The 27,890-nt window shown below is 39.6% G+C and overlaps 1 protein-coding gene across 3 annotated transcripts; it reads left to right on the top strand.

The window, feature by feature from the left end:
- The first annotated feature begins 287 nt into the window (after window positions 1-287).
- On the top strand, window positions 288-27,015 carry LOC105672009 (microtubule-associated protein RP/EB family member 1). 3 transcript variants are annotated; one of them, XM_012366663.2, is made up of 12 exons: window positions 293-613; window positions 14,285-14,323; window positions 16,202-16,426; window positions 16,925-17,013; window positions 17,368-17,657; window positions 21,515-21,553; window positions 21,915-21,959; window positions 22,043-22,534; window positions 23,306-23,375; window positions 24,249-24,464; window positions 24,846-25,086; window positions 25,439-27,015. In XM_012366663.2, the coding sequence occupies exons 1-12, from the start codon at window positions 539-541 to the stop codon at window positions 25,616-25,618; spliced, it is 2,001 nt and encodes a 666-aa protein (XP_012222086.1). In that variant the 5' UTR covers window positions 293-538; the 3' UTR covers window positions 25,619-27,015. The 3 variants fall into 3 exon arrangements, with proteins under 3 accessions (XP_067211243.1, XP_012222086.1, XP_012222087.1); XM_067355142.1 differs by lacking the exon at window positions 16,202-16,426 and having other exon boundaries at window positions 288-613; XM_012366664.2 differs by lacking the exon at window positions 21,515-21,553 and having other exon boundaries at window positions 294-613.
- The last annotated feature ends 875 nt before the right edge of the window (window positions 27,016-27,890 follow it).

Below are 27,890 nucleotides of genomic sequence, written 5' to 3'. Positions count from 1 at the left end.
CATTTTTACTATTTTTCTTTAATTTTTACAATTCACTTTTTATTATAAAAAAAAATCCTCTCGAGACCTACTTAAGGTGATCGCCGACCTGCCGACTGATCCCAAATCCAAGCGATCAGGCGCCGATCGTGGGAGTTGCGTTGACAAGAGTAACCGTCTGCAACCTTAACACGATTCTATTTTTTTCGTGGATGCATCGGTTCGAGGGGCGCGCGGGCGAACCGCAACGTGACGCAATGCTCTCTCGCGCGAGTGCGAGCGGAGACGTCGCGGACGCGGTCGCGGCGAAGAGGGTCATCTCCGACGAGAAGTGAGTCCGGACGAAGAAGAAGAAGAAGCGGCAGTTGGCAGTGGAAGCAGAACCGTACGAACTTCCAACGCGGCCGCATCGTCGTCGCGTATTCCGCTTCTGTCGCACGCGCGCACGAACATACGACACGTCCACGTCCGAAAGCTCGAACGTGAACCTCCGACTTTCCAATCGACGAATTCGAGAGCAATCGAAACTTCGAGAGTAGACCAAGAGGAACCCAGCATCATGGTTTACGAGAGCGACTTCTACACCACCCGGCGACCCTACTCGCGGCCGCTCGTCTCCTCCTACACCGTCACGGTCAGTATTTCGAAACTCTGGGCTTTTCCTTTGCGCCAAAAACAAAAAAATAGAGCGGGCTGGAAGTATGTCTTAATAATGTTTTTGCTATACGTGGCACTAACGTCGAGAAATAGAAAGACAGCCCCGTTTGTGACCAGGAAGTACCATCCCTGTAACCACCAAAATCAACATCCCGTGTGATCTCGCTGGATCGCGCCGACGTCTCACCGGCGCGGCCGATCGGTGTGTCGATGGTCCTTCGCGTACACCGAAGATTAACCCGTTTTTGACCGAGGTTCAATATTTACGCTTTGATCCATTGTACGAAATGTAGATTTGCGAGTGGATGTCACGTCCCCGTGATCGCTCTTCAGCGATGAAGCACGTTTGAACATTTTGGAGTATGTTTTTTTTTTAGTAGCATGTTACGAGAAAAATTCATTCAAAGGAAAATAAAATCGATTCAGACCAAAACGGGTTAAATTAATTGATTGATGATCGATGATCGACGGGCTAATCATTCCGCGCGATCGCTTAATGGGGTCAATGTTTTATTTATGTCGTGATGATTCGACTATGTTGATGATTAAATTCGATAATCCGCTAATTTCTTTTAAGAATATTAATAATTAAATTAAAAGAGAATAAGTAATTATTTTTATCTTGAGAACTCTGCTTTATTAAAGAAACTTTTTTATGATTTTTTTATATATCTATCTGCAGAAAATCTTTTAATATCCATCTTGAATTATGCATCTCAGCATCATGCAGAATTAAAACAAAAATGGATATCATAAATGCTTAATTCACTATTTTTAATATTTGTCGACACTTTTCATTGAAAATGAAAATACCAGAAATTGTGTAAATAGTAGTGAATTTTCTTTTAACAAATATTCACATTGAAGTTTAACTCTTATCGATGTGTGGCATATTTTTCTTCTGTCATTTTATTAAATAATACTTACAACATTTATTTTAAAGTTTCAAAGTAATTTTTATCATCTTCTAATTAATCATTTTATCAATATTTCCGTGCGCTCTTCGCTTGAAGAATACATATGAAAATGTTAAGGGTTAATTTAATTCGTCAGAACAGCGCCGAGGCGATGAGCCACGTCGCAAAATAATAACGTTGACCCGCATTCGGCCGGTCGCGATTTTGTTGCGTTCGCGACCGAGATCCCGTGAGACGTCGCGATGCGCACGGAGCGACGAGTGAGAACTTGGCACTTGGTTTTCCTCCTCTCCCCCCCCCCCCCCACGGTTCGTCGACGAGGTCGATCGACGATAGAGAGTGAGCGGCGCGACCGGAAACACCTCCGACAATTAAAAAGCGTTTCTCCGTCCCCCTCCGTCGAGGATCCCGGTGTCCTCGTCGCTGCTGCTCGTCGTCGAGCTCGACGCGCCGCGACTCACCGCCGAGACAGATCTCTCGACTTCCACACTTCACTCCGACCACTGTGTACCACTTGTGTTTATACTACTATTACTACTATACTAGCACTGTACTACCAAGTCACCGCTACTACTACTACTATCACTACTATCACCGCCGTACTATTATCGCCGTTTCCCGTACTCGAGAACGTGCACTACGGTGTCCCGGAGAAACGGCGAACTTCTTGCTCTCGGGAAACTCGAAGGGTGTAGGGCTGCGACAGGAGTTTTCGGAAACTCCGCAGGCCGCGGAAAGAGTCCTGCAAAATTATATATATACCCATCGTAACTTCGCACGTCGCTTCATGGAGCTCCATCGCGAAAGTTTCCCTATTCGAGTTCAAGCAATCCCCCGGATTGACAAACTCGACACGGTAAATGATTTTTGTTGTTTTTTTCTTTCTTGTGTTGATGTTAAGACGCCCTTAGGGCGGGTTATAAATAAACGAAATCAGACACTATGAATAAATAAGTTCATAAAAGACCCTTCCCTCAGGACTTGTGATTTATCTTTGTGTTTTTTTTTGTTCGTAATGGCTACTCTTGACAGATTCAAGAGACAGCATTGTTTTTTTCCGTTGGTCACGCTGTCTATGTTTATGACCCTGAAACTATCGGGGAAATTTGTCGTTGTGTGCGTGCGACAGGACTCGCCGCATACCATTTGTGCTAATCGTAGCTCGATTCGTTGTAAAAATTGTTGTACGGATTTTGGAAAATCCGGGCGAACGAAACGTGTTTCTAACAACCGGTAGATATTTGATGTTGAGTGTACATGAACGATACTTCGGTGATTGCCGCATGAATGAAGTAAATTGAATGTTAACGATATTGTTAAAAAATAATATTATTTTTAATTAATTTCTCTTTTTTCACTTTGTAATAAACTCTTAATGTGAAAATATACAAGAGTATAAATTGATTAATCTAAACACAATTACTGTTTAGAAAAAAGCACAAGATATTTAGATTTTCGATCAAGGTTTAATCTAAATCATCGTAAAGGATTATTAATATATTTATCAAGCCTCAAGAAAACTTTATCATTATAGGAGAAAATTTTGTTTTATTGCAGGCTTCGAATAATTAATTTTATTAGTTAGAAGTTCGACTCTATCACTAGTTGGCTAGAGGCCTCGCCTGAGCATAGTTAGAATCGTCAAGGGATCGGGAAATCTGGGTTAACTTTAGGAATTGCCATTGATCACCGGCGATAAAAAGGCGGTCGAAGGTAACGAGATAAACGGAACATTATTGACAAGGACGATATCCTTGCAAGGGAAATCATACACCCGAGGATTATGTTCGGCTCTCGGTTTTCATCGTGGCTAAACTTAAATCTTTATATACAAATTATTGTTAATAACAATGTTAGAAAGGCAGCCACAATTGTTTTAAGTTATTTACAATTCAAGTGTATTATAATTTATTTTTTACATATAAAAATTTTATATTTAATTCAAAGTTAACGTAATGAAATAATTCTCAAGAAGAAAAACCCTTACAAGTCAGAATTAAACGACTGTCGAGTAAAAATAATAGGGTCTTTCGTAACTGTCAGAAATTGAAAATAATGTCTTTTGTAAATAATGATAACAGTTATGATTGTTAGGTCATTCGTCAAATAACAAGAAATATAAATTTTGCAATTGGAGAAGAATAAAAAGTCGAAGGAAATATAAATTTAATCGTCGTCTTTATCGATGCACACGCTGTCACAGATTTGGAGGCCACAGGCGGACTTATTACGTTTCAAACTGCGACAGTTCTTTCTCAGACATTAACTTAAAAATCTTCCGATGTATTCCACCGAGTCCTGCTCGGATCTCGACTCGGATCGTCGGCCAAACTTATTTTTCTGCCGTGGATCCGAGATTCGCTGGGTCGCGCGGCGTCTAAGTTTAACACCGCGGAGTCCCGGAAAATGGCTGCAACGCTATGAATAGCTTCCGTTCTGTAATTCCCTGCCCTCCGGCAGCTCTATTTATAATGATTTTGGATTTTCTGATGTCAGATAATTCCTGCCGATTTTATCCTGCGTTTTTTTGCTCCTCCGCGTTCGTTCGACGCGAGCATCTTCGGGTTCTCGTTTAGGTCGCGTTCCGAGAATTCAACGTACAGTGTCAGGCTGCCATACAATGATTCGCATTGTTTTACTGGCACGAGTTACTCGTGCTTAATACGCGTCTATTTATAAAGATTAGAATCAACTACGCCTCGCAGAATTGACGAACGTTTAACGTGGAATGAGGGAGCAATTGAAGGGAAATAATTTTGAATGTGACGTGTCTACTTTCTCGAGAAAGAATGTCTTGGAACTTTGCATTTAGATTAGCGAAGTGCCTTGTGCGCGATGATGCTACCTCGCCAAACGATGTAACCCTAATTTGCCGGTTTCCTGGTTTGGAAGTAGATTACGATAATAACACTATAATTGCATAATAACGTAATAATTCTCTTAAAGTGCAATTAGAGCATAGTTTTGTAAGCAGTTACGTGTAGTATATTAATTACGCGATTATAATATCGCGATTTACAATGACAATGTGAACTATTTGACACAAAAATTCAATATTCAATATTTAATTGAATTAAATATCTTTCGTAGAAATTAATGAATGTTTGATTTAAAATAAAAAAGAAATTAGAAAAAGGCATAATTTTGAATACAACATATGCAAATTTTTCAAAAGAATATCGCGAAACTTTTCGCATGCTTTTATAAAGATCAACTCGAAATTTCCTTAATATAGATATACACGCGAATCTACACATGTTGACATATTTATTCTGAAGCGAAGAACGACGCGGTTGCAGTAACGCACGCGAAACACGCCTTCCAGATCATCGTCAGTGATGATTATTAAGATGTTTGCACGTTCCACGTTTTCGCGACTCGAGAGGAGAATCGGTGTTGCGTTACTCTGCCCTAATTTAGACGCACCGACGGCGCGACGCCGACGCCCACCGTCGAATTTCGTCGACGTCGAGAATTCATATACGCTCCCGCCGACGCCAGAGCACGCGGTATACATCTGTGCAAGGCGTCATCTCCCGTATCGCCGCTTCGAATCCTTACGGAACACGTGTCGAGCCAATATCAAAATAATCCGCTTCCGATATTCCTAATATAGGAAATAATTCAATATCTCGTTTAATATACGAAATCATTTTTCAAGACTCATAGAATAAATAAAGAAATCTTTTAATCTATGAGAATTATAAAAATACGCTTGATTGTCGCACCATATTTACAAATAGTTCGAATATAATGTGTTAAGTCTTAAAATTTCTTGCGTTTTTTTTAGTAAAAAAATTGTTTTTTTATCTCAAATACTTTGATTAAAAAATTGCGTAATTATTTCTTTATTTTACATCTTATTATATTTTTTTTTTATTTCCAACTTTACTTTTAGCAAAATATTTCATAATTCATAAATATGTTATATACATATAAAATGTATGTAAAATTGGAGATTTGTTTTTCAAGCAAAATGTATTAACGTCACATTTTGGAAATTGAGACTTCTTTGATCTTCGTTTAAGATTTCCTATCGATGCTGGGCGCATCCTCTTAAAATGAACATCTCGCAAGTCTATATCGGGATCTTTGAAATAAACGACGCCTGCGCTTTGGTTACATCGCGATGCTTTACGACGTCTTTACGACTCATCAGAGAACACGACGATGACGAACGTTACGGGAATTTAGGTTTTCCTCGTGCGTGAAACGAGTTTCGGCTTCGTCCGACCAATGTGGTTTATCACCACTTAAAAAAATATTATTCCTACTTTCTCTCAAGATAGACAAAAAAAAGTAAATAAAAAGAAATAGGGTTCTCCAATAACGGTTCTTTTTTATTGGAATAAGTCGTAAAAAAAATTCTTGGAGTCAAAGTTCTTTGATTTTAAATAATATAAATAATTAAAAGCTTCTATTTCTTGTACAAAAGTAGAGACTGACTTTTGGTGCCAAATTGAATATTTTTCTGTTACATTTTTAATCAATTAATTAGTATTTAAACTGTTTCACTTAATGGTACCGAAATTTGAATAAAACCTGGATCTAAACAATATGCATTATGCCATTTTAATACGCTTGTAACATACGTTAATGATTGCAAAATGGGTAACAATAATAGAGAAAAGCTAATTTTAATATAAAAGCGCACGAAACTGACGACATGATTCAGTCGTTTTTATTAACTGTATATATACGCGTCTCTCTGACGTTACAACGATGCTCAGCGCTTGGGAATTCGCGGGGGCGATTATAAGTGCTTGACTGTCAAGCTCTTGGAACACCATTCACGCTGTTTATTTTTGCATAGAGAAAAGAAACACACCGTTGTCCTGAATTTCGTTCGAAAAGTAAATTTTCGTTCAAAATAGATTCTCATTCGAAAATTAAATTATCGTTCGAAAGTAAATTTTCATTTGAAAAACAAATTTTCGATACTTCGCATTTCATAATACAATAACATTTCCATTATGAGAAAATCGATTGAAAAGACGATATTCGCAGTAAATGCGTAATATAGATACTTTTACATATTCGATAAATGATTGTATTATAATCTTTTTCATTTTAAAATAATTTTCAAACATTTTAAATAAATTGTAACATACGATTTTTTAAATAGAATTAGTAATTTACTTTTAAAATCGTTATAAGAGTAATAAGTTTAACCAAATTATTTTTTAGATATTTTAAAAATAAATAATTTCTGATCTCGCTGCTTCAATTATCGTATTCTGTCACAAAAGGGTTTTTTCTTATCGCTGTATTTGTTTTCTCGCAGGATTAGAGCGTCTAGTTGTGGATGACTTTTTTACGATTTGCCAATCGCGCGAGAATTGTTTCAGACGTGTAATCGTTTCTTCTATTTCGGTACTTTGATTCATGTCGCGCGTCCTTCGTCTTCAATAATCTCGCACCCGAAATCTCGAGGCTGCCTTATCTCGTGATTCGAGAAAAGAAAATTCAGTACAAAATGAATGTTATGATACCAAAGAAAGAAATCGGAATTAACCCGGAATTTTAATCTAAATTCATCGGATAGGACGTCGGGAGAGAAAACTGAGCGACCAGTTTTTCGACTCGAGTTTTTTGGGTACCACGACGGCGGTCGCGATATAGCAAAAAAAAAAAAAAATAAGCGTGGCAGTAGTGGGAGAGTAGTGTGGAAGCTCGAAGACGTCGGTGAGCGCTGCTCGACGAACCCGGGAGTCCTTGTAGCTCAAGAAACTCCAAGAGATCCCAATGGAATTGTCCCGCAGAGAGAGAGAGAGAGAGAGAGCCGAGGATTCGGCGGGTCCTGATTGATGACTAAGATTGATGGCTCGAAGATTTTTGGTGATCCTCGGACCCATTGCCAGTCTCGAACTTGCAGAACGAAACGAAGAAGCAGGACTATTTCCCGTGGGACAAGGTGCCGTTCGTGCCGCGACCGTCGCTGGTGCCGGAGCCGTTCACCGTGTGGGGCCGCAAGAAGCAGGACCCGAGCAAAGAGTTCTATCAATACGCCACCCTGCCGGACAAGAAGGGCGTGGTGCGTGGCAAGGACGCCGCCAAGGAGGATCACAGGAGGCAGCTGGTGGACGGCGGCGCCGTGTCCAAGGTCGGCCTGGACGCCGCTGCCGAGCTGGCCACCCGCGGTCACGTCTTCGAGAAGGGCGTGCTGGCGCGACCACCTAGCAAGGTGAAGCACGCCACCACGCCCGCCACCGGTCGCACCAAGATCCTGATGGCACTTCAGACGCCGTCCTGGTACCGATTCTAACATCGAGAAGGCCGAAAGAGACGGAGGGTGAAGAGGATTATGTGCTTCGTGAATACTTTTTGAGAAGAAAGAGAGAGACAAAGCGATTTAGAATCATATCGAATTAATATCGGAGAATTGCTATTGAAGATTGATACTAGTGGAACACGTGGAATACTTTTAGCATAAATGCCTCCGCGATAGAGAGACAAAGTAAAAATTATTATGCTGTAATCTTGATGATGATTAATTAATTAACTCTTCTAATCATTAATTTTTTTCGAATATTACATTTCGATGTATCAGTAGCGAATTAGATTGTCAGATTTAGTTGGTCGAGCATTAATCAGTTAGTTTTTTTAGGAAAGTTCTTTCTGCGGAATGTTAAATTTCTGTTCGTAGGAGTTGAATTAGTATTTGATTTTAATAACTGTAAAATTTCTGAACTAATTAAAAGCACATCTTCACGTTTAAACATTGATCATCGCGCTTTAGAGGATTGGCAGCGATTCTTTCTCTCTAATTGTTCAAAAAAGGAATAAAATAATATAAAAATATAAAAATTGTCCTCGGCATTTACGGTAATTTTGCATTTCCGATCTGCAATTTCTGCCGCGAATTCATGGCGCGAGAATTCTTGTAGTGTCGCTTTTTAATAGAAGGATTGGCACGCCTGAAAACGCGCAGCTTTCGATTTTTTCGTAATAAATCTCGAAACGATGGTTCCGTTCTCAGGAATTCTCTTTTTCATCGCAAAAATGCTTGTAGGATTCCGCGCTTTTCCCATGCTTTCTAGCGCATTTTGTACTGCGTGGATATTTCGCTTTTTCGCAGTACTCTCGCAAACGAATCTTAATTAATTTTTATTCGCATAAACCAACACACGCAGTTCGCGTATACCTTGCATCTACGTATGTACATGACGAAGTTAATAAAGTTATGATGCCATTTTGCAGAGACGAATTTGTCGAGTCTGTTTATCACAGGTCTGTACGAATGAAATATAATATCCTCAAAGTTGATTAAACGAGAGTTTAATTAATTTCTTCGCATCAAAGAATAATTACGCGCGGTTACATGTCAGGTCCTAATTAAACAATTTTCCCTTTTCTTTATCATGAAAGAAGTCGAGAAATAACACATATTTCTATTAAATATTAAATGTCGATATATCGATGTGTCCGCTAAGGAAATATAAGCGTGAAGAATTAAACGGATTCCTGATTCCAGATTCACGTTTGTGCGGCTCTAACTTGTGATCTCTGCCGAGAGCAGTAACTTTAATTGCCTTGTATTACCGCTAAGTTGTTTGACATTAATTTCCACAGTCGCGTCGCAGACTGCGCGACTAATCAATGATCAGGTTGTAAAAGCGAGTCGACCTTGCCTTTATAATTATGAACTTAAAAAATCTGCCTCAATATTTACATTTTGTAAAACAAGAAAAATCCCTAGTTTTTTCTAATATAAATTTTAACAAAACAGAGAAATAATCTGCAATTTTCGACTGTAATTAAACTCTCATTAAATTGTTTAATATTAATTTCCACAGTCGTGTTACAGACTGCGCGACTTAATGATTTTATTTGTAAAAAGATAAATTGATCTTTTTACATTTGCTATTAAAAATGCGCCTCGATATGTATATTTCATAAAATAAGACAAATCTCAAGTCCTCTTATTTACACATTTTAAATAGAACAGAGAAATAATCCGCAACCGAGCTTCCATTAAGTTTGCGCGTTGATATATCCGGAGTTCTTCTTTCCCCCTCGTCGTCGAATTAACGGAACTTCATATCAAGCGCAGTTAAATCCTTCCGCACAGTAAACGCAATCGTGAGAACGTATTCGTTTAATCGAGCGACTCGAATTTAAGCGTAATTAAGTTCAATGAAGCGTGAGCGCAATCCACCTCGAAGTTTCGCGCTCGGAGAAGATTCCAAATGAGACACCGAGTGCACACGTGGCGGGACACAGATGCGTGCAACACGCTCGCACATCACACGTATGCAGATTACACTTACACACACGTATACACCCCAATAATGTTATCCACGTTTCTTGGCAAGGGCGCGCAATCGTTGCCCAACGCTCGGAGTGTCCTGAATATTTCGGCAAGGAGACATTATTAATGCATACGTTATATGCCGCTCCGCGTTTATAATTGGCCCGCACGTTGTGTGTCTACAGATAGATCGACATGTTATTATCGCGCAACATGTCGCCGGTATCCATCGCACTTCCGCCTCTGTGTAACACTCATATGTTCCCCATCCTTTTCTTTTGAGTCTCTTAACCCTTTGCAGCGTAATTCGCGATTAATACAATGACTATTGTGAAAATTATGCCACGAGCAGATCCATTAATTGCAAAATGCGAAGTAGATGTGCAACGCGACAAGTTAACGGACTTGCGTCTCTCCACAAAATAATAAATACATATTCGCGTCGCGCTGTCTTGTCAATTCGAATATTAACTCTTTGCGTTCTCGCTTCGAGATGCAGAATCGACAACAACTTTTCATATATAATCGAGAAGCAGTAAATAATTATAATTGCATGGAGAGTAGCGAATGTCTATTTTATCGATGTGGAATAAATACAGCAAAGGGTTAATCGCGCTCGCGAAGGACGCAACGGGTTCCAGCGTCGTCTGAATCTCGTCGCTTTTCTCCTTATTTGGCTCTGAGCCCGACTAGGCCCATCTGAACGATATTACCGAAGTTGAACTTCATTCAAGATGAAGAGAAACGGCATCGCGAGTTTCTCTTAGAATAGACGGATTGGCAGGATGTTATTCTCCGCGCCACAGCGCGAACTAATTATCCGCGAGAAGCGCGAGTAGTTATGGACAACGTCGAGCCAGACGACGCAGCGATGCACCTGTTCGCTCATCCTCCTTTCACGCCTCTCACCTCGCGCGCGCTCCTCTCTCGGCCGAAAAACAGGGCCAGATGATATTTTGGGAAAGTAAAAATGTGTGTTTTGTCATAAATACACAAGAAAGAAAGAAAAAATGAAAAATCAAAATGTAGCAAGATTGTATGTTTAGAAAAAAATTGCGCGCAGTGTTGTTCTGTAAATATATCCGATTATAATTTATGCAAATTGTTTCAGATCTAATTTTCACTTGCGGTTTCTAATTCGACATCAATTTTTCATTTGGCAAGTTTCCAATTTTTAATATTAAACATGCAAATCTATTAAAATCTAAAATTGAGAATGTAGAATAAAACTTTGCTTGAAAAGAGAGTTGTATATTTCCTCTTATAAAAATTATTAATGCCTTGACCTGTTCTTCGGCCGATTAAATCGATCATGAAATCTCACATACGATCAGAGTCTATTGATTTGATGCAACCCTGTATCCCGATCCAAAAATCCATCAGCGGCCCGCGGATGGAGAACCGCGAGAGTCGTCCTGAGACGAGAATAATGCCTGGCACACGCACACTGCTTTTCCATATATCTGCAGATTTACGCAAATATGCGAGATATAAATAAAGAAAAAAGTCTGTAGAAGTAACATGAAACTAGTTTTATAAATACTAAGTTTATGAAATTTTATCAAACGTCGTACCATTTTAGTATTATAGAATTATGAAATTCCAGACAATTTTTTTACATATTTCTAACTTTTCTGTTCTAATTAATACAAGTGAATTTATGCTGCTTTACATTTCACAACTGCAAGCATGCGACATGGCCGCATATCGTGTGCCGGGTGTAAAAATCAGGCCGAGACTCGTCAACCGGACGTTCTCCAGGCGAGCCTGTGGTCCCCCATGTCGTTGACCTTGATCTAACCCCGAATCCGTAGACGCCTCGTCACTACGTGGTCCGCGACTATCCGGAGGCCGGGGTGAGGTCCGCCCAAGAGCAGTACAGCTATTCGTACACCAACAACAGCTCGAGCAGCTCCGCCTCGGATCCGTACAGCAGCCGTCCGCAGAGGAACACTTACACCCAGGAAAGCGTCGTCAAGAGGGAGAGCGGCCCGTACGGCTCGTACTCAACCGAGAGGTCGACCAGGACATCGTCCGGCGGCGGCCCCGGGAGCTATCGCTCCTCTTACGAGTCCACCGCTTCCGGCCGTCTGCCCGGCGGCACTAGCTACCGCCATTACTCCTACCGCGTCTAAGTCCCCGGCTCCCCCCGATCGCACTTCCGCCCTCATCGATTCCGACGACTTTTGAGATTCTTCCCGCATCGGCGATTCCTCGGCGACACCGAAATAACGCGCCTGTGGTGTCTTTAGGCGAGAAAGATACATTCGGGACAAATGAAGCGACGCGAACCGGCTTTCCGCAAAACATCTGTTTGCGCTATCGCGTTTGAAAGCGTGCGAACACGACTTCGCAGATGGCCACAAACGCGCGCTACGGTGCCGCCAAGACTTTGCTGGTGTGAGAAACACGCGGAAATCGAGCCGTGCCATTTGGAGAATGCTTAAGTAGACATAAGTCGATGACAGAGGTTTCCTGTCGACGGGAATTACAAAGTTAAATCTCACGAGATGTCGACAGAGATTTCCTTTTAGCTTGCGAAGTTAGAAGTCAGTGGCGCGAAGCGTGTAAAATATGTTGAATTTTAAATCTACTTTTTCGCAACGAGATTATTTCGCGATTTATATATTTATTCGCTCTATGATGGAAATAAAAACCGAATTAAAACAAGCATAAACCCGATATCGGTATTTGTAATAGTTTGAGCGAGTCGTCGCTATCGATGAAATCGGAATATCGTCTTTCCGTTAACTGCCGATCTAGGATTTCCCTTCGTTTCAGTTTTGTACGCTTTGATTTTCGTAAAAAAATTTTTTGATTAAAAAAAAGAGAAAAAACTGCGCGCTTTAAACGTGGATCGGCAGGGAAACGATTCTAATGTATTGTTAAACATTATTATTACACTTGTTGTTGCTGTAGCCCGAAAGTCGGAGATAGATACGCATTTAGAGATGAACTAAATCTAGTCGCGCTAACAGCGAGAGCTGAATTATCGACCTGGCATTTTTATCAAGTCTAGTAGTCCACTGTCGTAAACGATATAGTGCAGATTGATGTTTCCGATCTTCTTATAAAAGTTATATCTATGTATATTCTATTTTTGTGAGACTCTTGAATTTTAAACAAGTTTTCTGGAGCTTTGCGCTTTTTTTTTTGCAGTGCAAAAATGTAATCTGTAAATAACCACGATAATAAATTGGATAAAACAGCACTGTAAAAATTTGTACCCATTTTATGCGAGTTTAATCGAGAGACACTCGTGTTTAATTGCGAATCGAATCAATCGATCGCTGCCTGCAAGAGTCCGAAGTCTCGCGAATTGTGCAACCGTTTGTCTTTTTTTAACAGTTCTGTTCCCTAAATGTACGTTCTCCCCTAATTCGAAAACTTTCCTTCCTTTCCCTCGGGGATGTTTTCATATTTCGTACAGTTGAAGGGGCGTTTTTCATAAATCATATCTATTATAGCGAGTGTCGAAAAGTTTGTATCGTTCTGATGTTTTTATAAGTTTTTTTATTATCCTGTGAGATGTTTATTGCATTAGTGCGTGACAGCCACGATCTCAGGAAGTGAAAAAAAATCTTAATAAAATATGAACAAAGAATACATATGAACATACTTCTTCTCTAGATCGGTTTTTTATCATCCTGTTGGAATAATAAAAACTTTTTCTTTTTTAAATGGATGCCACGTTTGTAGGAACATCATTTATTCTCGCTATATTCAAAAGCAAAATAGCCAAATATTAAATTAATATTTGATATTTAAACTCTCCAGGAGTCGGGTGGAAAGTTCAATATTCGTAAACTCATAATTCAAATATTATTTTTGAACACTGAAACTATGAAGAATAGATAATTGTTCCTCCTGAGGTTATGGTTACCCTATAAACCATCGCAGTACGCAAGGAAAAAAAAAACTGCTTTCTCCGCGAAACAATTATCTCGCGGTGTGAAACAAACTTTACTAATCACGACTAACAATGATACATCATCATCATCATCATCATCGTCGTCGTCGTCATCTCGATAGACACACAACGCGACAATTGGCCAAACTGATAGGTCGGGAAAAGAAAATTCGCCGCGACACGCACGGAATCTCTCGCGCTCTTTTCTCTCTTCTCCTTCCACCGGCGAGCCTTTTCATCCCTTCCGATCTATCCTCGCGGGACGACGCGAAAGGGCGTTAAGCACGGCGCGAGGCGAACGAAATAGCGAGGAAAAATCGGGACGAAGAAGACGAAGCGCACACTAGCCACCCGAGTCACTAACCGAGTGTTGTTCTTCTTTCTATTTACTCTGTTTCCTACATGCGACTCCTCGTTCCTCGTCGCCGCCGCCGCCGCCGCCGCCGCCGCCGCCGACGCCGACACCAATGCCGACGCCGTCATCGTTGGATATCTCGACGGATAAAATAAAAAAAAAATTTTTTAAATGGTTAAACACACACCCGTCTCTGTAAACACACGACTGTGCAGACTCGACCCATCATCATACCGCTCTCCAGTATCATCCAGGTAAGTACACTCACCTGGTAGTTTACGACTGAAATGCGCGGCGAATGGCTGCTTTCATTAGCGAGAACGCAACAGGTGCGATCGTCGATTCTGATTTCCGCGGAATCTTCAGATCGTGTTTTCTCTCGCTTCGATTAGGTGTCACTTACACTGCGGATGCACAAAGTTGAACGAGTCCAGATGGAGAGAACCGATTTCTATTATTTCTATCTTGTTGAACAATCACGTAATTTGTCTTTACTTGATAGTTGATTTGCTTTTATCTGGCTTTGTGAAAATCCGGCGAGCTCAAGTTGAATTAAATTCTAAAATTATCTCATTACAGATCTTATTCCGGTAAAGTTGTACAGTTTAATCCATACGAGAATTTTTTATAAATAGTTTTAGAGTCACTGAACCCTAAAGAATTAATCGTAATTTATTCATTGATATCAGAATCGACTGGTGCGTTTTTTGCGCGATTGTATTATACTATAACTGGATCGACGTTCTCTTCCTCGAATAACTCTTCTTGAAAATTACTAAAGTTAATTTATATAAAGAATTAAATTTACAAAATTAAATTAAAATTAAAATTCAATAGAATAAAAGATAAGTAGCTTAATAAATATGATCACTAAAATAGAAAAATAAATTTATAAGATTGAAAATTGGTAAAAATAAAAATTGTTTAAATTCATTTATTGAATTTAATTATATTATTTCTGAATTATTTCTGAAGTTTAGTGATTTAAAATTCTTTAATTCAATCGAGAGAACGTCGATTAATTGTATGATTTATCTGCGTTCTATAACGCAATGTTTAACACCTCGTTCAGTAATAATAAATATAATTAATATAATATATATGGAGTGATGATAATAAGTATAAAAATACGTAATTTGTTTTGTATACAAATTTTTAAGATCGTTTTGTATGTGTGTACAATCAACTATATTTGATTCTCGTATTACGTATTATCACGTCCACGCCAACGAGGTGTTACGCAAAGCTCGTAGGTAATTTTGGGAAAGGCTCTTACGAAATGGATGTAACGACGCTTTGCCGCTCTCACACTATCTCGCGCTAATTAATTTCAGATCTCGATTTTACTAATCCTGCACTTCATCGCAGTAATACCCATCTTCACGGTGTCGCGCATAATGCAAGGTAATGTAACGCATCGATTAATCAATCCCCGCTGTCACGTCCTTTATTAACAGATCGGGCTCATATACTCAACGCTTGCTAATCTAATTACGCGTTAAAACCTTTTGTGTGCGATCCACGTCCTTTGTGTGCCGATCATTTGGCACGTCACTGCTCATCGCTGGAACTCATTGAACGCTACGCTTTGCTATTATCAACTCTTTGGTGACGGCAATCTTTTTCTACGAAACACATCAAGATATAATACAAGAATCAAGATTTAAAAGATATTGATTAATTAGTAAATTATATTTCAAGTTGAATGCAAATTTTTCATTAACATAATATAAAACCGAAGTCAACTTTTTCGATGTTTGATTTATGAAACAAATTTATACAGACATTTTGATAAATCACATAATTAATCACGATTCTATAATTTTCGACAATAAATATCTTGATAACTAGCCATCAAGTTTAATCATGTTTTTGCTCATTTAACACAGAGTTGGCTTTATTCATTCAAATTTCGATACATTTTATTTAAAAAAATCACCAAAGACACAAGTTTTATTTTTTCTTGTACCCTTAAAAAGCCGACATGCTTACATTCACATGCACAAACACTTTAACTGTCACCAAAAGAGTTGACCGCCGCGCTTCGGCTTGCTGTTCGAGCTATTCGCTTCTCGCAGCTCGCCGCTGCTGGGCGAGCGCGGTTAGTAAAGACGAGACGTTCGTGCCTCCAGTTGAGGAGCGTTCCTCACTTGCCATATGTGGCACACAAGAGGCTCGTCACCATAATCCACACGCCGGTTCATCACGTGTACTACGCTGGCGAGGTGGTTCCCGTAAGAGTGCGGGCGCGCGTACGGCCCAGCGTCCTCGCAGCCGAGCTCAACAGGATACGCGACCTGCCGAGGCCGTCCACCCGATCCTACCTCGGCGAATATCTAAACTCCCGAGACAACATAGTAAGTCCGACAATCAGTCTAATCACTGGCCTAATCTCTCGCCGGCCTAACGACATAATCGTAAGAACACGACGTGCTAGGATCGTTGTGCATCGTCATCATCGCTCATGGATCATCATCATTCATCGTCATCGATGTCATCGTCGTCATGCTTATCAACGTCCGCTTGCATCGGACACCGCGGGCGGAATCGCGTCGTTGTGTTAATTGATAAAAATTCATTAGGAGTTGCAGCTAAAGACTTTTGGCGCATATGTTTCTATTCGGCAAGAAGGCAATATATTTGTTCATTAAAGTATGAGTTTAAAGCAGCAATGGCAGAAAAAAATTAATATTATCATCAATATAAAATTGCTTTTCTCATTGCGAGGAATGATTATAAATCTGATTCCTCGTTTTTCATGCAATTGTTTAATTAATTTAAAAAATCAATGTTCAAATGCATGCGAAAGGTCGATCGGTTCATACAAGTAACGTTTCACGTATCTCTCTTCGCAGTTGTTCGACGATGAGGCAAGGGAGATTCGTGCGAGAGTGGATTCCCTTCTCCGACGTGTCCACGTGTTCGTGCCAAGAGCATTGGCAAGGTATCCGACGAAAAGAAGATAGCAAATAGTCGACTGAATTAATCATAGTTTATCGTAGAAATGATTTCAATCAATTTAGTCGCCAGAAAATCGCACGCCTAAATTATATCAAAATAAGTATAATCAATATTATTCTGTGACTCGGAAGTAAAAATATAAATTGTATTTAAAAAAAAAAATTTTTTTTTCTTCCAAAGCAATACTTGTTATCATATAAAGTAAATAGCGAAATAAAGTAAAATTCCGATTCAAAATTATCTTGATTATCTTCGGCGGAGAAGTCCGCTTCCGAGTCACAGAACGATACTCGCTTTCATTTCGAGATAAACCAGCGATTTCTTTGCCGATTTTCAGCGATTTCCTCGAGGAGATCGTGCCGGAACGCATGCGTAGCCACGATTACGTTCGTCGGTTGCTCACCGGCCGCAACAACGCGAAGAAAGAAGTCGAACACCTAGGCTGGTACGAGGTGCCCGACCGAGGCCACTTCGGCACCCTGGCGTGTGTCAAGTACGTCGCCGGCAAGCCGCAGTCCGTCAGGAAACCGTACGTCAAAGTCGCGGATCTCCGGCCGTCCGACATCCGCAACGACGTCAACTTCCTCAGCTACTACAGCAAGAACCGTCAGGCGGCCGCGTCTGCCAGTGAGTAATCTGTTACGGTGACAAGGACGACGATGACAACGACAACGAGTGACGATGACGATGACAAAGATGGGGGCCAAATCGCGATCTGTGTTTCGGCCCTGAAGAGATTGCTCTTCGCGGACGAAATACTGTTCGGAAACGGTCTCGTCTTGACGTTCTTATATACGATGATACACGAAACACGTAGCTAGGCTAAAGAGGCAAACGAGAACGTGGCGTAACAAAGAATTTTCCAAAACAAGATAATAATTTTGATCTCCGAACATAATTTTAATTCATTATCCGATTTTTGTGTCTAAAAATTGAATGTGATCAAATTTCAACTTTAAAATAATATCTATCACAATCCTTGATCAAATGTAAATCAAAGTTTTATAAATGTATCAATTATTATTTTTAATAATAAGTACTAGAAGATTTGTTCGTAAAATTTCACGTCAAGTATAAAAAATATTTCACTTTTATTGAGAGAACTAAATTACTTTATGACAAAATTTAATTAAATTAAACGAACTCTCGAGAAATAGCTACGCTACGTTCTCGCCGCTCGAAACACGATTTTTGAATAGATTTGAGAAAATAAAAGACGGCCCCATGACGCCGTTGTGTGCAATCTCTTTTTGTCTACGTTTTTTTTTTTCGTTCCACCGCCCCCGCCCTCTCGTTTCTCTATTTTTTTTTTTCATCCCTCTTCTTGTATTGGCTGGCACCTCTGGTCTACACTGTCTGAGAATTTTTGTTTGTGCTGACGAGCACGTGTGTTTCTCTGGAATTTTTGCTGTTTTCTTGTTGATCACACAACAGTTGGTCTTTACTATCTTTTTCTTTTTGTACGTCTTTTTTTGTCGTGGCTGCATTACTGTTCGATAGTATTGTGTCTAATTGTACAACAGCAACGTACACACCTACCCCTCCACGCACTCGTTTTTGATAACTCCCCCGTCATGCGTCTTCGATATCAATTGCGACAGCGCGTTTTTATTATTATTATTGTGATTCTACAAAAGGGACGTGCAATTGAATCGATCTTCGCGGAAAGGACTTGTGTTAAATATATTGATTTTTGTTACACTGTTAAATGATTTTTTTTCCAATCGTTACAAATAAAATATAATTTATGTATTTTGAAATTAATGTTTTTTGCCGGAAAAAATGATTAATTTTTCAATCTATCAGCAGAAATATTTGTTTTTTTCCGGAATGATCGATTCAATCATTGGCTGAAACTGATTCATCGGCGGTGATTTTTTTGCAATGCTACGGATCGAATATTTTTGTTGCGGTATCGGACGATCGGAAAGCACAGCGAAAACAATACAGTAACAAAAAGAAAGCCCAGAGTCAAATCAAAAGAAACGAAGGAACGAGAGAGAGCAAGACATTTACACGCAGGGGACTCCAGGCGGAACATCAGGCGATCTGGGATGAAAAGCGCGTCAAAAGCAGAATTTCGCGGCGCTCGCGGATAAGAGCAAATGGCAGATAGGAGGCAGTGCGGCTTTTTTGAACGTTTCAGGCAAGGGTTGGAGGGAGAAGGTGCCGGAGCTGTACGAGAAGCCGGACAAGAAGAGCGAATCCGGAGAGACGGCCGAAGAGGAAACCGCCGCCGAGGAATGACCACGACTTCGTCGTTCATCATCGTACAAACTGTGGCCTGATACCGTCCGCTTTCGCGTTCCACAAGTGACGCGTCCGCGCGCGGCAAGATAGTCCGATAGATATTGTGCGATACGCGAAAGCCAGGACTGCAAACCGAAAAAAAAATTGTATTTTTTTTATCATAAAAGCTTGTTTTTTATTTAATATTAAACGATTTTACGCCAAAATTGCTAAATAACTAAATAAGACGTGTAAAAATGAAATTTATAAATAATGTAGCAATCGACCAGTACTTAAATTTAAAAAATAGGTTAAATTATCTATAGAAATCAAAGAAATAGCGATTTAAAAAAATAGTATAAAAATACTAAGTTTTATGCATAAAAATATAATTTCGTCTGGTGGAGAATCAAACTGTATAAATACAAATAAAATTCTATTTTTGAAATAGAATTATTGCAGGAATTCTGCTAACATGCTAAATAATTTATCAAATAAAATAAATTTACTTAAATTTGATTTTGCTCAATCAATGTTTCATCTTCGTGTTTTAATTACTACAATTGAGTTTTGTACACTTTTAGTTTTATCGTTATAAAATTATGTTTTCCAGTGTATGTATTATTTTTTTTTATATTCGGTTCGCAAGCCTGGCAAAAACCCTCTTCGTGGGAAATTATTTTACTGCGCGCGGCTGTCGGGGTAGTCATGATCGAAAAAATCTAATATCCGTCTCTCTACTTTTTTTATTTTTACTTTCTTCTATTCTGGTCATGTGCTCGTCGACCGCTTCATTAAAGTCCAATGCGCGGATATTCGCAATAATCATAGAACGTGCTGTATTTTCTGAGCATCCTTCGTTCGATTTTTGCTCGATGGACTTTAATGAAATTGCAACGAGCGAGAGATCGTAATCATCAAAACGATCGTGCTCGATCGACGTGATCTACCAAGTGAAATGAACATATGAGAGAAGGAACACGAGAATGCGAGAAGAGGATAGAAAAAAACCGATTAAATCGATGCAATAAAAATCGCGAAACTTGCACGTGTCTATTGTAAAAAGGGAAAAAAGGGAACCGAGATAAAAATGTAGATGCTAACTTTGTGTTTCACGTACTGTACTGTGCTGTTCGTTTCGATTTTGTAAATTCTGCCCTGTTCGTGTTTACGAGATAGCGAGAAAGCTACGAATAAAGTAATAATGTCCGATGGAAGCGGGAGTTTCCTAAATCAATTATTTTACCTTTGCACGAGAGAGTATGAAAATGTAGGCGAGCTGCGTAGCGAGTAAATGCACTGTTTTCGAGGTAAGCTTCTTCGTGTGCTTCGTAATTTAACCAATGATATCTTGCTGTTTTGCCTCTGAAATCCACTGACTTTGTGGAATCGACTTTGTAAGAATAGCGCTATTGAAAAAAAAAAAAAAAAAAAAAAAAAAAAAAAAAAAAACTGAATTCTGCTAAGTAATTCAATATATCTTTTATTACGTCCACGTGAAGAAGATATTTTGAACATAAGATTTAAATATAAAAGAATTTGAATTTTGATGAAAAAGCTATTTCAATCAAAATACAGATATTTAATATTAGTTATTTAATTAAGACTTTAATTTTTAGCATGACATATAATTTAATTTAATAATATAAGTCCGCGTTAGATGTACGTAATTGCAGAGAATTGAAGCGTAAACGATTTATTTGATTGTATGATTTAAGAATAAAATATATTTCTTTATAAGCATTCGGTTTCAGAGACAAAAATTCGGCAAATTTACCGCTAAATATACCGAGTGTGATCTCTAATCGGACGTCACGCCAATTCGGTCTGTGACGATCAATGAATCATCTTCACCAGAAAATCTTCACGAAGATCTCGTCGATTGCCGATCTCATTGACCATAACGGTCATTAACGTGCGATACTTCCGCGTCATCGGAAATCAGTTCGATTATTCATCCCTCATCCTCAGAATGCTTTCATCGTTAATGGCTAATTATTGTAATTTATTCGCTGCATATCGCCATTTATGTGCATCTTTGCCCGACATGATCTGTAATTACGTAGCTAACGAGCATGTCTCATCACTTCGCCATCACACTGATGTTGTATGTAATCGCAGTAATCGCTTTCTATAACGTCACGTTCGTCGTATAATTTTCTGCGACGCTTTTGCCGCTTTCTTGAGTTTGCGCCACGAATACCGAAAGAGTTCTTTATCGTTAATCGGTTCTTTATGTTTCATACGCCCCACAGCCCCCGGTCAACCAATGACAGAACGAGAGTTACGAAAGGGTAGGCACACACGAAGTCATCCTTTTAATAAAACAGTAAAGTACAGTAGAACTTGGACGATTGCAGACAGTCACGATTGTGGGGACGTTTTGACGACAGAAAAATCAATTTTACGCAATAAAAAATATAAGAAACATACGATGTGATACACGTTAGAATTTTGCCCCAATTATGCAGGTAGATAAAATTATTCATATTTGCATATTTAGAAAATTTATTTTAGTTTTGTTTATTCTATTTTCTCTTTAAAGAGTATGCTGCATGTAACAACGATTTATGTTATTAATATTTTATCATTAAGTGTTCTACTGTGCCTTATTCCTATTGTACTTTATGTCTCACGTTTTCTCATAACTTTTAGCACGCGCGTTAGCTATCGAATCGACGGCCCAGACACAAAAAACAAGTGAGTCCCCATATAAAATGGAATAAATCCAAATCAATTCTCTGTGTCACCCTTCATTCACGTTCGTCCTGTACACGTCCTAGCTCCTGCTCCGAAATCAGAAGCAAAACCAGAGGAGAAACCGGAAAGGAAATCAGAGAAGAAGAAGCCGGAGCCAGAGAAAGAGACGGAACCAGTGCGCCAACCGGATCCGGAACCAGTGAAAAAGGTCGAACCGATACCCGAACCAGCGCCTGAACCGGAAAAGGAACCAGAACCGATAGTGGAGCCGCAGCCAGAGCCGGCAAAACCAGCGCCTGTAAAACCGTCGAAATCGGTGAAAGGTTCGAAAGCGACGAGATCCGCGAAAGCGGCCGAGCCTAAAGCGGAACCGGAACCTGCTAAGGAACCAGAACCTGTAAAGGAGCCCGAGCCTGTAAAGGAACCCGAGCCTGTGAAGGAGCCCGAGCCTGCGAAAGAGCCCGAGCCTGCAAAAGAATCGGAACCATCGGCGGCACTAGTCGCGGAAAACGCGCCGACCGAAAACGCGGAGGCCGTAAGTGACGAAGCTAAGGAGGAGGAAAAGCAAGAAAAAGGTACGTTGATACCTCGGTCGATACCGCGGGCCGGAAGTATTCTATTTCGGCGGCCGGAAACGAGCCTGTCACGCGAACGGCGGATACCCTTTGCGGTAGGCAGAGGTCGAACGTTGCCTTGTGTCGTTAACAGCATCTCTCGTATCGACTGCACGGGAATGAACGTGTCTAGATAGCGTCCGCAGTGTCCCTTGCTCGTTTTCGTGATAAATGTGTCCCTCGTAAGAATGCCGTCGAGTTCGTATCGCGGAATGTTTCTGTGTCCGTAACAATCTTCCCCAAAGTCACCTCACGTAATATAATGTCGACATCGAAGAAGCAAATTGAGCGGCGAACAGATATATTCGCATACGCAACGCACTTTTGGCGTTAAATGTTACAATTAATTCTAATTTTGAAACTCTATCTGAAGATTGCTAGCGCCGACCTTCATTCGCATAAGCGAAGATTGTAGTAGTATAAAATGGTATTGTTATTAATAGTACTTGCCTATTTGGGGTCAAATATTCATTCATTTTTCCTTATTTAATCGGCTAATAAAATAAGAAAATCGTGAAAATTATTAATAATTGCTAATTATAAAGCTTACTGATTGTCAAAATATAGATTTTTGCTGAATTATTGTTAATTATCTGTCGGATAAGTCAGAACTGTCGAATAGCGGATGAGTAAAATTCTATTATTTCTAATTCAATTTAGCATTAAATACGCTGTGAATTTCCGCCATGGAATCTTTCCCCTCCAGATTCTAATAGAAGTACCGTGTTGCAGTGAGGCAAGAAAAGGAGGACGCTATAAGGAGAGCAGAGGAGTACCTCGCTAAAGTGGCTCGGGAAGCACAGTAAGTGACTTTCGTTTAAAAGCGATACACGCCGACAGAGCGGACCGCGAACGAGCCAATCGCGAAAATAATCGTCCGATACATAGATCATTTTGCGCAATGTTAACATTCAGCCAAAGATGATCAAGTCGCCAAATTCTAGATCTTTGCCAGTTATACGTTTTTAGGACATCATCGATTCGAAAACGTATTTGTGATTCGGTAAAAGGAATGCTGCTCGATTTGCAAATTTCTTTTATGTTTTATATGTCTTATTTTTATTTCAATAAATTTTTCATAGCCAATTCCAAATTATTAATAATATTAATATGTCACTGACAAAATATTAATATTTAAATACAGATCTGTATGCAACAAATATTTGTAGAAATTTCCAGCAGAAAGTTTTTCACGAGTCTGTCGTGCACTCCGCCTGTGCGAAATGCTCGCATTCATGCGGCTTGCAATTTTATCTTGTGAGATATGCGAGAAACGCGCATCGAAAAATCTGGAATGCGAGCTTCATTAAAAAAAAAAATAAAAAAACTCAGCGAGAAACTTTTTTGTGTACAAAGTGGTTTTTTAATTAACGACTTCAAGCATGATACTTTGTGGTTTCGTTAGATTTTTACACAACTTCTCACGCAAATTTAATAGATTCATTAAAAAAATATATAAATTCACGACACGATATAAAAATCCTAATCTCTTTCTTGCATAGATTTTAATTCATTTAGACTCCATCTAATTTTAAAACGCAAACATTTACGCAAAACATTTTAATTTTCTCACTTTCTTCGCAAATGCTTTTAGTTATGTTCTACCGGAAAGTTTTCCCGCTTGTCGCATCCGGGTATTCGTTTCGCTAATTGTAAATAACTTTGTTTGGCAAAGGTCAGAAGAGGAGAGGCGGAAGGCCGCGGAGGAGGAACGCCTGCAACTCGAGGCCGAGGAGAGAAAAGCGTGGGAAGCGTTGCAACTTGCGCAGGAACGGAAAGCCGAGCTTGGCCAGATACTAGAGACTGAGCAGCAGGAAGCCGAGAGGAAGGTGGAAGAGGCCAAGCTACAAGCAGAACGCGAGGAAACGGAGAGAATAGAACAGGGGGAGAGGTGAGCTTTCTATTTAAGAAAGCTGCCGGAACTGACTCACGCCCTTGATGAAGAATGCCTCCTCATGCATAAAAAGCAACTCCTTATTTAGACATCGTCTGCGTCCGAGAATAATTAAACTTAAATCCGATATTTATAATATGTTATTATACTTAAATAATAATTTACAGTAAAATAAATTAGAGTCATAGATTAAATTAATTAAATTTAATGAGCAATAACACCAATTTGGAAATATGAAATAATTATGTAATGTAAATTCTCGAATATCCTAAGTGAAATAGGAAAGTTATCGTGATGCTATATTTATTCGGAAATTAAATATTTGCATCGTATTCGTATAGGACTATTCTACCTTGTTTTACTGTTTTCTATCGATAGATTAATCAATCAAGAGAAGCTCACCGCACTGATACAGGAGCAAGAACGGCAGATAATTGAGGAACATCTCGAAGAAGTTCAGCATCAGAAGCAGGAGCAGGAGGAGGCAGACGTCACGCAACTTGCGACCAATGAGCCGAAAGACGTCAGCTGCGTCGAGGATCCGGTGGATCCTAGCGAAATAAGCGATCAGGAAAAAGAGGAGAAGCCTTACGACGTTACCACGGATGATGAAACGCGGGTAATTAACTAACATCTCGAAGAGCTATAAATCTTTTTAAACGTTGCTAACTACTATTGGATTCGATATATAAATTATTTTTCCAATCTTATAAATGTCAACATACGTATTTCAACTGCAAGTATAAATGTCAAAATTAAATAGGTTAAAATTTACACTTTTAACGGTTTTCACAACTTCTTTCAAATCTAAAAATTATTATACATTTAAATATTTTAAAATTTAAATATATCAAAAAATTCCGTATCTCATTAAACCTCCGTCGTGAAAGGGTCGATTTCGAGCTCGTTCAGAAACCGATAGTTGAAGAGATACTTTTGGAATATGTCAAACGAGTTAAACCGTCTTTTAGGTCGAGGAAGAGAACGTCCACGAAGAGGAACACTTGGAAGTGACCGAAGATACGTTCGTCGAGGAACCGGAAGGAGCCGAAAGTAAGCCGCAAACGGGGCCACTGGCGACTGAGGATGGGCCACAGATTGAGGAGGTCACTTCCGGCGAAGAGTTCGAATGGGGTGATCAGGACGCGTAATTTGGGTCCGACCGGCTCGGACCGGCTCGCGGCGTCGATGGTCCACGTTCCTTTCATCATCGTCATCGTTAACGCTAGGATTTCACGCGTCTTAGTCCATCGTCCTGTCCGCGAATGTCACTTGATCCGTCATCTTCGCAGATGACTGTCGAGACGTCAATTGATAATACAATCAAAACATTGTAATTAATTTCCTTTTTTATAATCTAATCTGCTTACTTATTTTCTTGTCAAATGCACGCATCAATTTTCACGAATCATTAATACATACACTTCGCCATAAATTTCATCGCGATATCGCGATAAGTTGCTCGAGTCGAAGTATGAACCTAAAAATATTAAGTCTCTTATAATTATTTTTGTTTCATCGTGTTAATTAATTTAAAAGGGAGACCGATTAGAGGCTCGCGATCTCGTGTCATCTGCGCGTATTTATTTCATTACTGACACCATATACCATTTACGTTCTATCCCGCGTCGGAGAGCGGCAACCCGTAGATCGAGTCTGACGTGAGTATCGATTTCCGATGGTCTGCCGTTGATTCGTTTATAGTCTCGGATAGTAATCGGGTAGAAATATCGCGACGAATTTTAGCCGTTCATTCGGGAGTCGCGCAGTCGAGCTGGCTTCGTCGTCGCCGTCGTCGTCTATTTTTACAGTAACAGCTTCGAGCTTCAGCCATGAAATTGGTTTGACTGCGATTGTCCGAGTGATCGATCGGAAAGGACGAGAGAGTTCCGGAAATAATCGCGGACACATTGAGAATTAGCGGCTATCTCGCGATCCGAAGTTCGGAAAATGACAGCCCTATTTTTAGTATTATTTATTATTAAAGAAAACCATATTTATTATATAAAAGTGTGGTACAATATAATATGAGTGACCAGATATATGGAATTTTGCTCCGGTTTGGAAAATTTATTTTTTCCGCGGAAAGCGTTGTGAGAAAAATTGCGGAGCTTGAAATGAAACGGTTATAAATCCAATTTTTTTTGGATTAGGTAAAAAAAAACCAGACATAAATTGAATGTTTTATAAGATTTCCACGCGACTAGTATATAAAGTAGAACAAAAATGCCAGCTATAAATATGTTTAATACAATGCAAAAGGAGCTTGCCCTTTTGTGTCGAAAACCTTTTGCCGCTTTTGCTGTTTCAAATTTAAATTTAGACGTAAGTAAACCTGCACCATTTGTAAGATAATCGACGTTGTGTGTCACGTATGAAAATAAGAAAAGTATTTAAACTAATAAATAGGAAATGTATCAATTTAATTTAATTATTTAATATAACTTCTCATATCTAATGCACAATGAAGTTCGACGTAGCACGCAATGTATACTCACACAACGCCTACTTTGTTTATTCAGGATAATAAATATATTATAAATATTAATGTGAGCAAATTATTTTACCTCGCACAGCGTAACGTGTTAACAAAATTTAATTTATCATAATTGATACGATCTATAAATATATAAATAACTTATAAAACTTTTTTAACAATATTCGGAAATATTTTGATAACCATTATCAATGTTCCCAACTTAGAAGAAAAAGAACTGTGTACTTAAAACGCCAACAATTATATAAGAAGCGAGATTTTTAAAATTCTTGCGGTAAGTAGTAAGAGAAGAGTAGTAAGAAATTCTCATTTCTGGTTTTGTGTTGTGATTCATCCGAGTCAACATCCCTTTGGGACATCTCGCAATCGTTCACCCGCTGAATAATCGACCTCGACGGGGCGTCGCACGAGGAAAAGACGCGCCGAGGAAGTAGTAAATCGGCTTGTAAACTCATCGTCGTCGCGCGCCGCTGCCAAGCGCGCAGCGTATCTCGCGAATATTTTTCGCATCGCATATAAACAGGCGCGGAGCGTTTCAGTGGAGAGCGATCGGGCCGAAGTGGGCCAAACCGTGTTTTGGCTCAAAGGGAGACCTAAACGACGACGGCTTCAAAGCAAAAACGAGGTTAAATATGTGTGCCAACATGCCCGTCCAGCGTTAAGCCGAAAGCGTGGTTGCAAATGTATGCATGTCGTGTGTATACACTGTCATTGCGGTGCCGCGGCAGCGGTAATATTGCGGTTCTTATGTCGAGACTGGTGATCCGAGACGGGGAGTCGAGGACGGCAAAACGCGTCGCTGGAACGAAATTATTTATAATCGAGACGCTTCCGCTGCGCGCGCTTAATCAATCTCGGCGCGCGCAAAAAGCCTCCCCCGTTAAATTAACAGACTCTAAAACCGGCGTTGCGTCAACCGGCAAAAC

The sequence above is a fragment of the Linepithema humile genome, chromosome 1 (genome assembly GCF_040581485.1).
Source record: "Linepithema humile isolate Giens D197 chromosome 1, Lhum_UNIL_v1.0, whole genome shotgun sequence".
Lineage (NCBI taxonomy): Eukaryota > Metazoa > Arthropoda > Insecta > Hymenoptera > Formicidae > Linepithema > Linepithema humile.
Note: the sequence above shows the minus strand (reverse complement) of the source record. Positions and strands in the feature narration are given on the sequence as shown.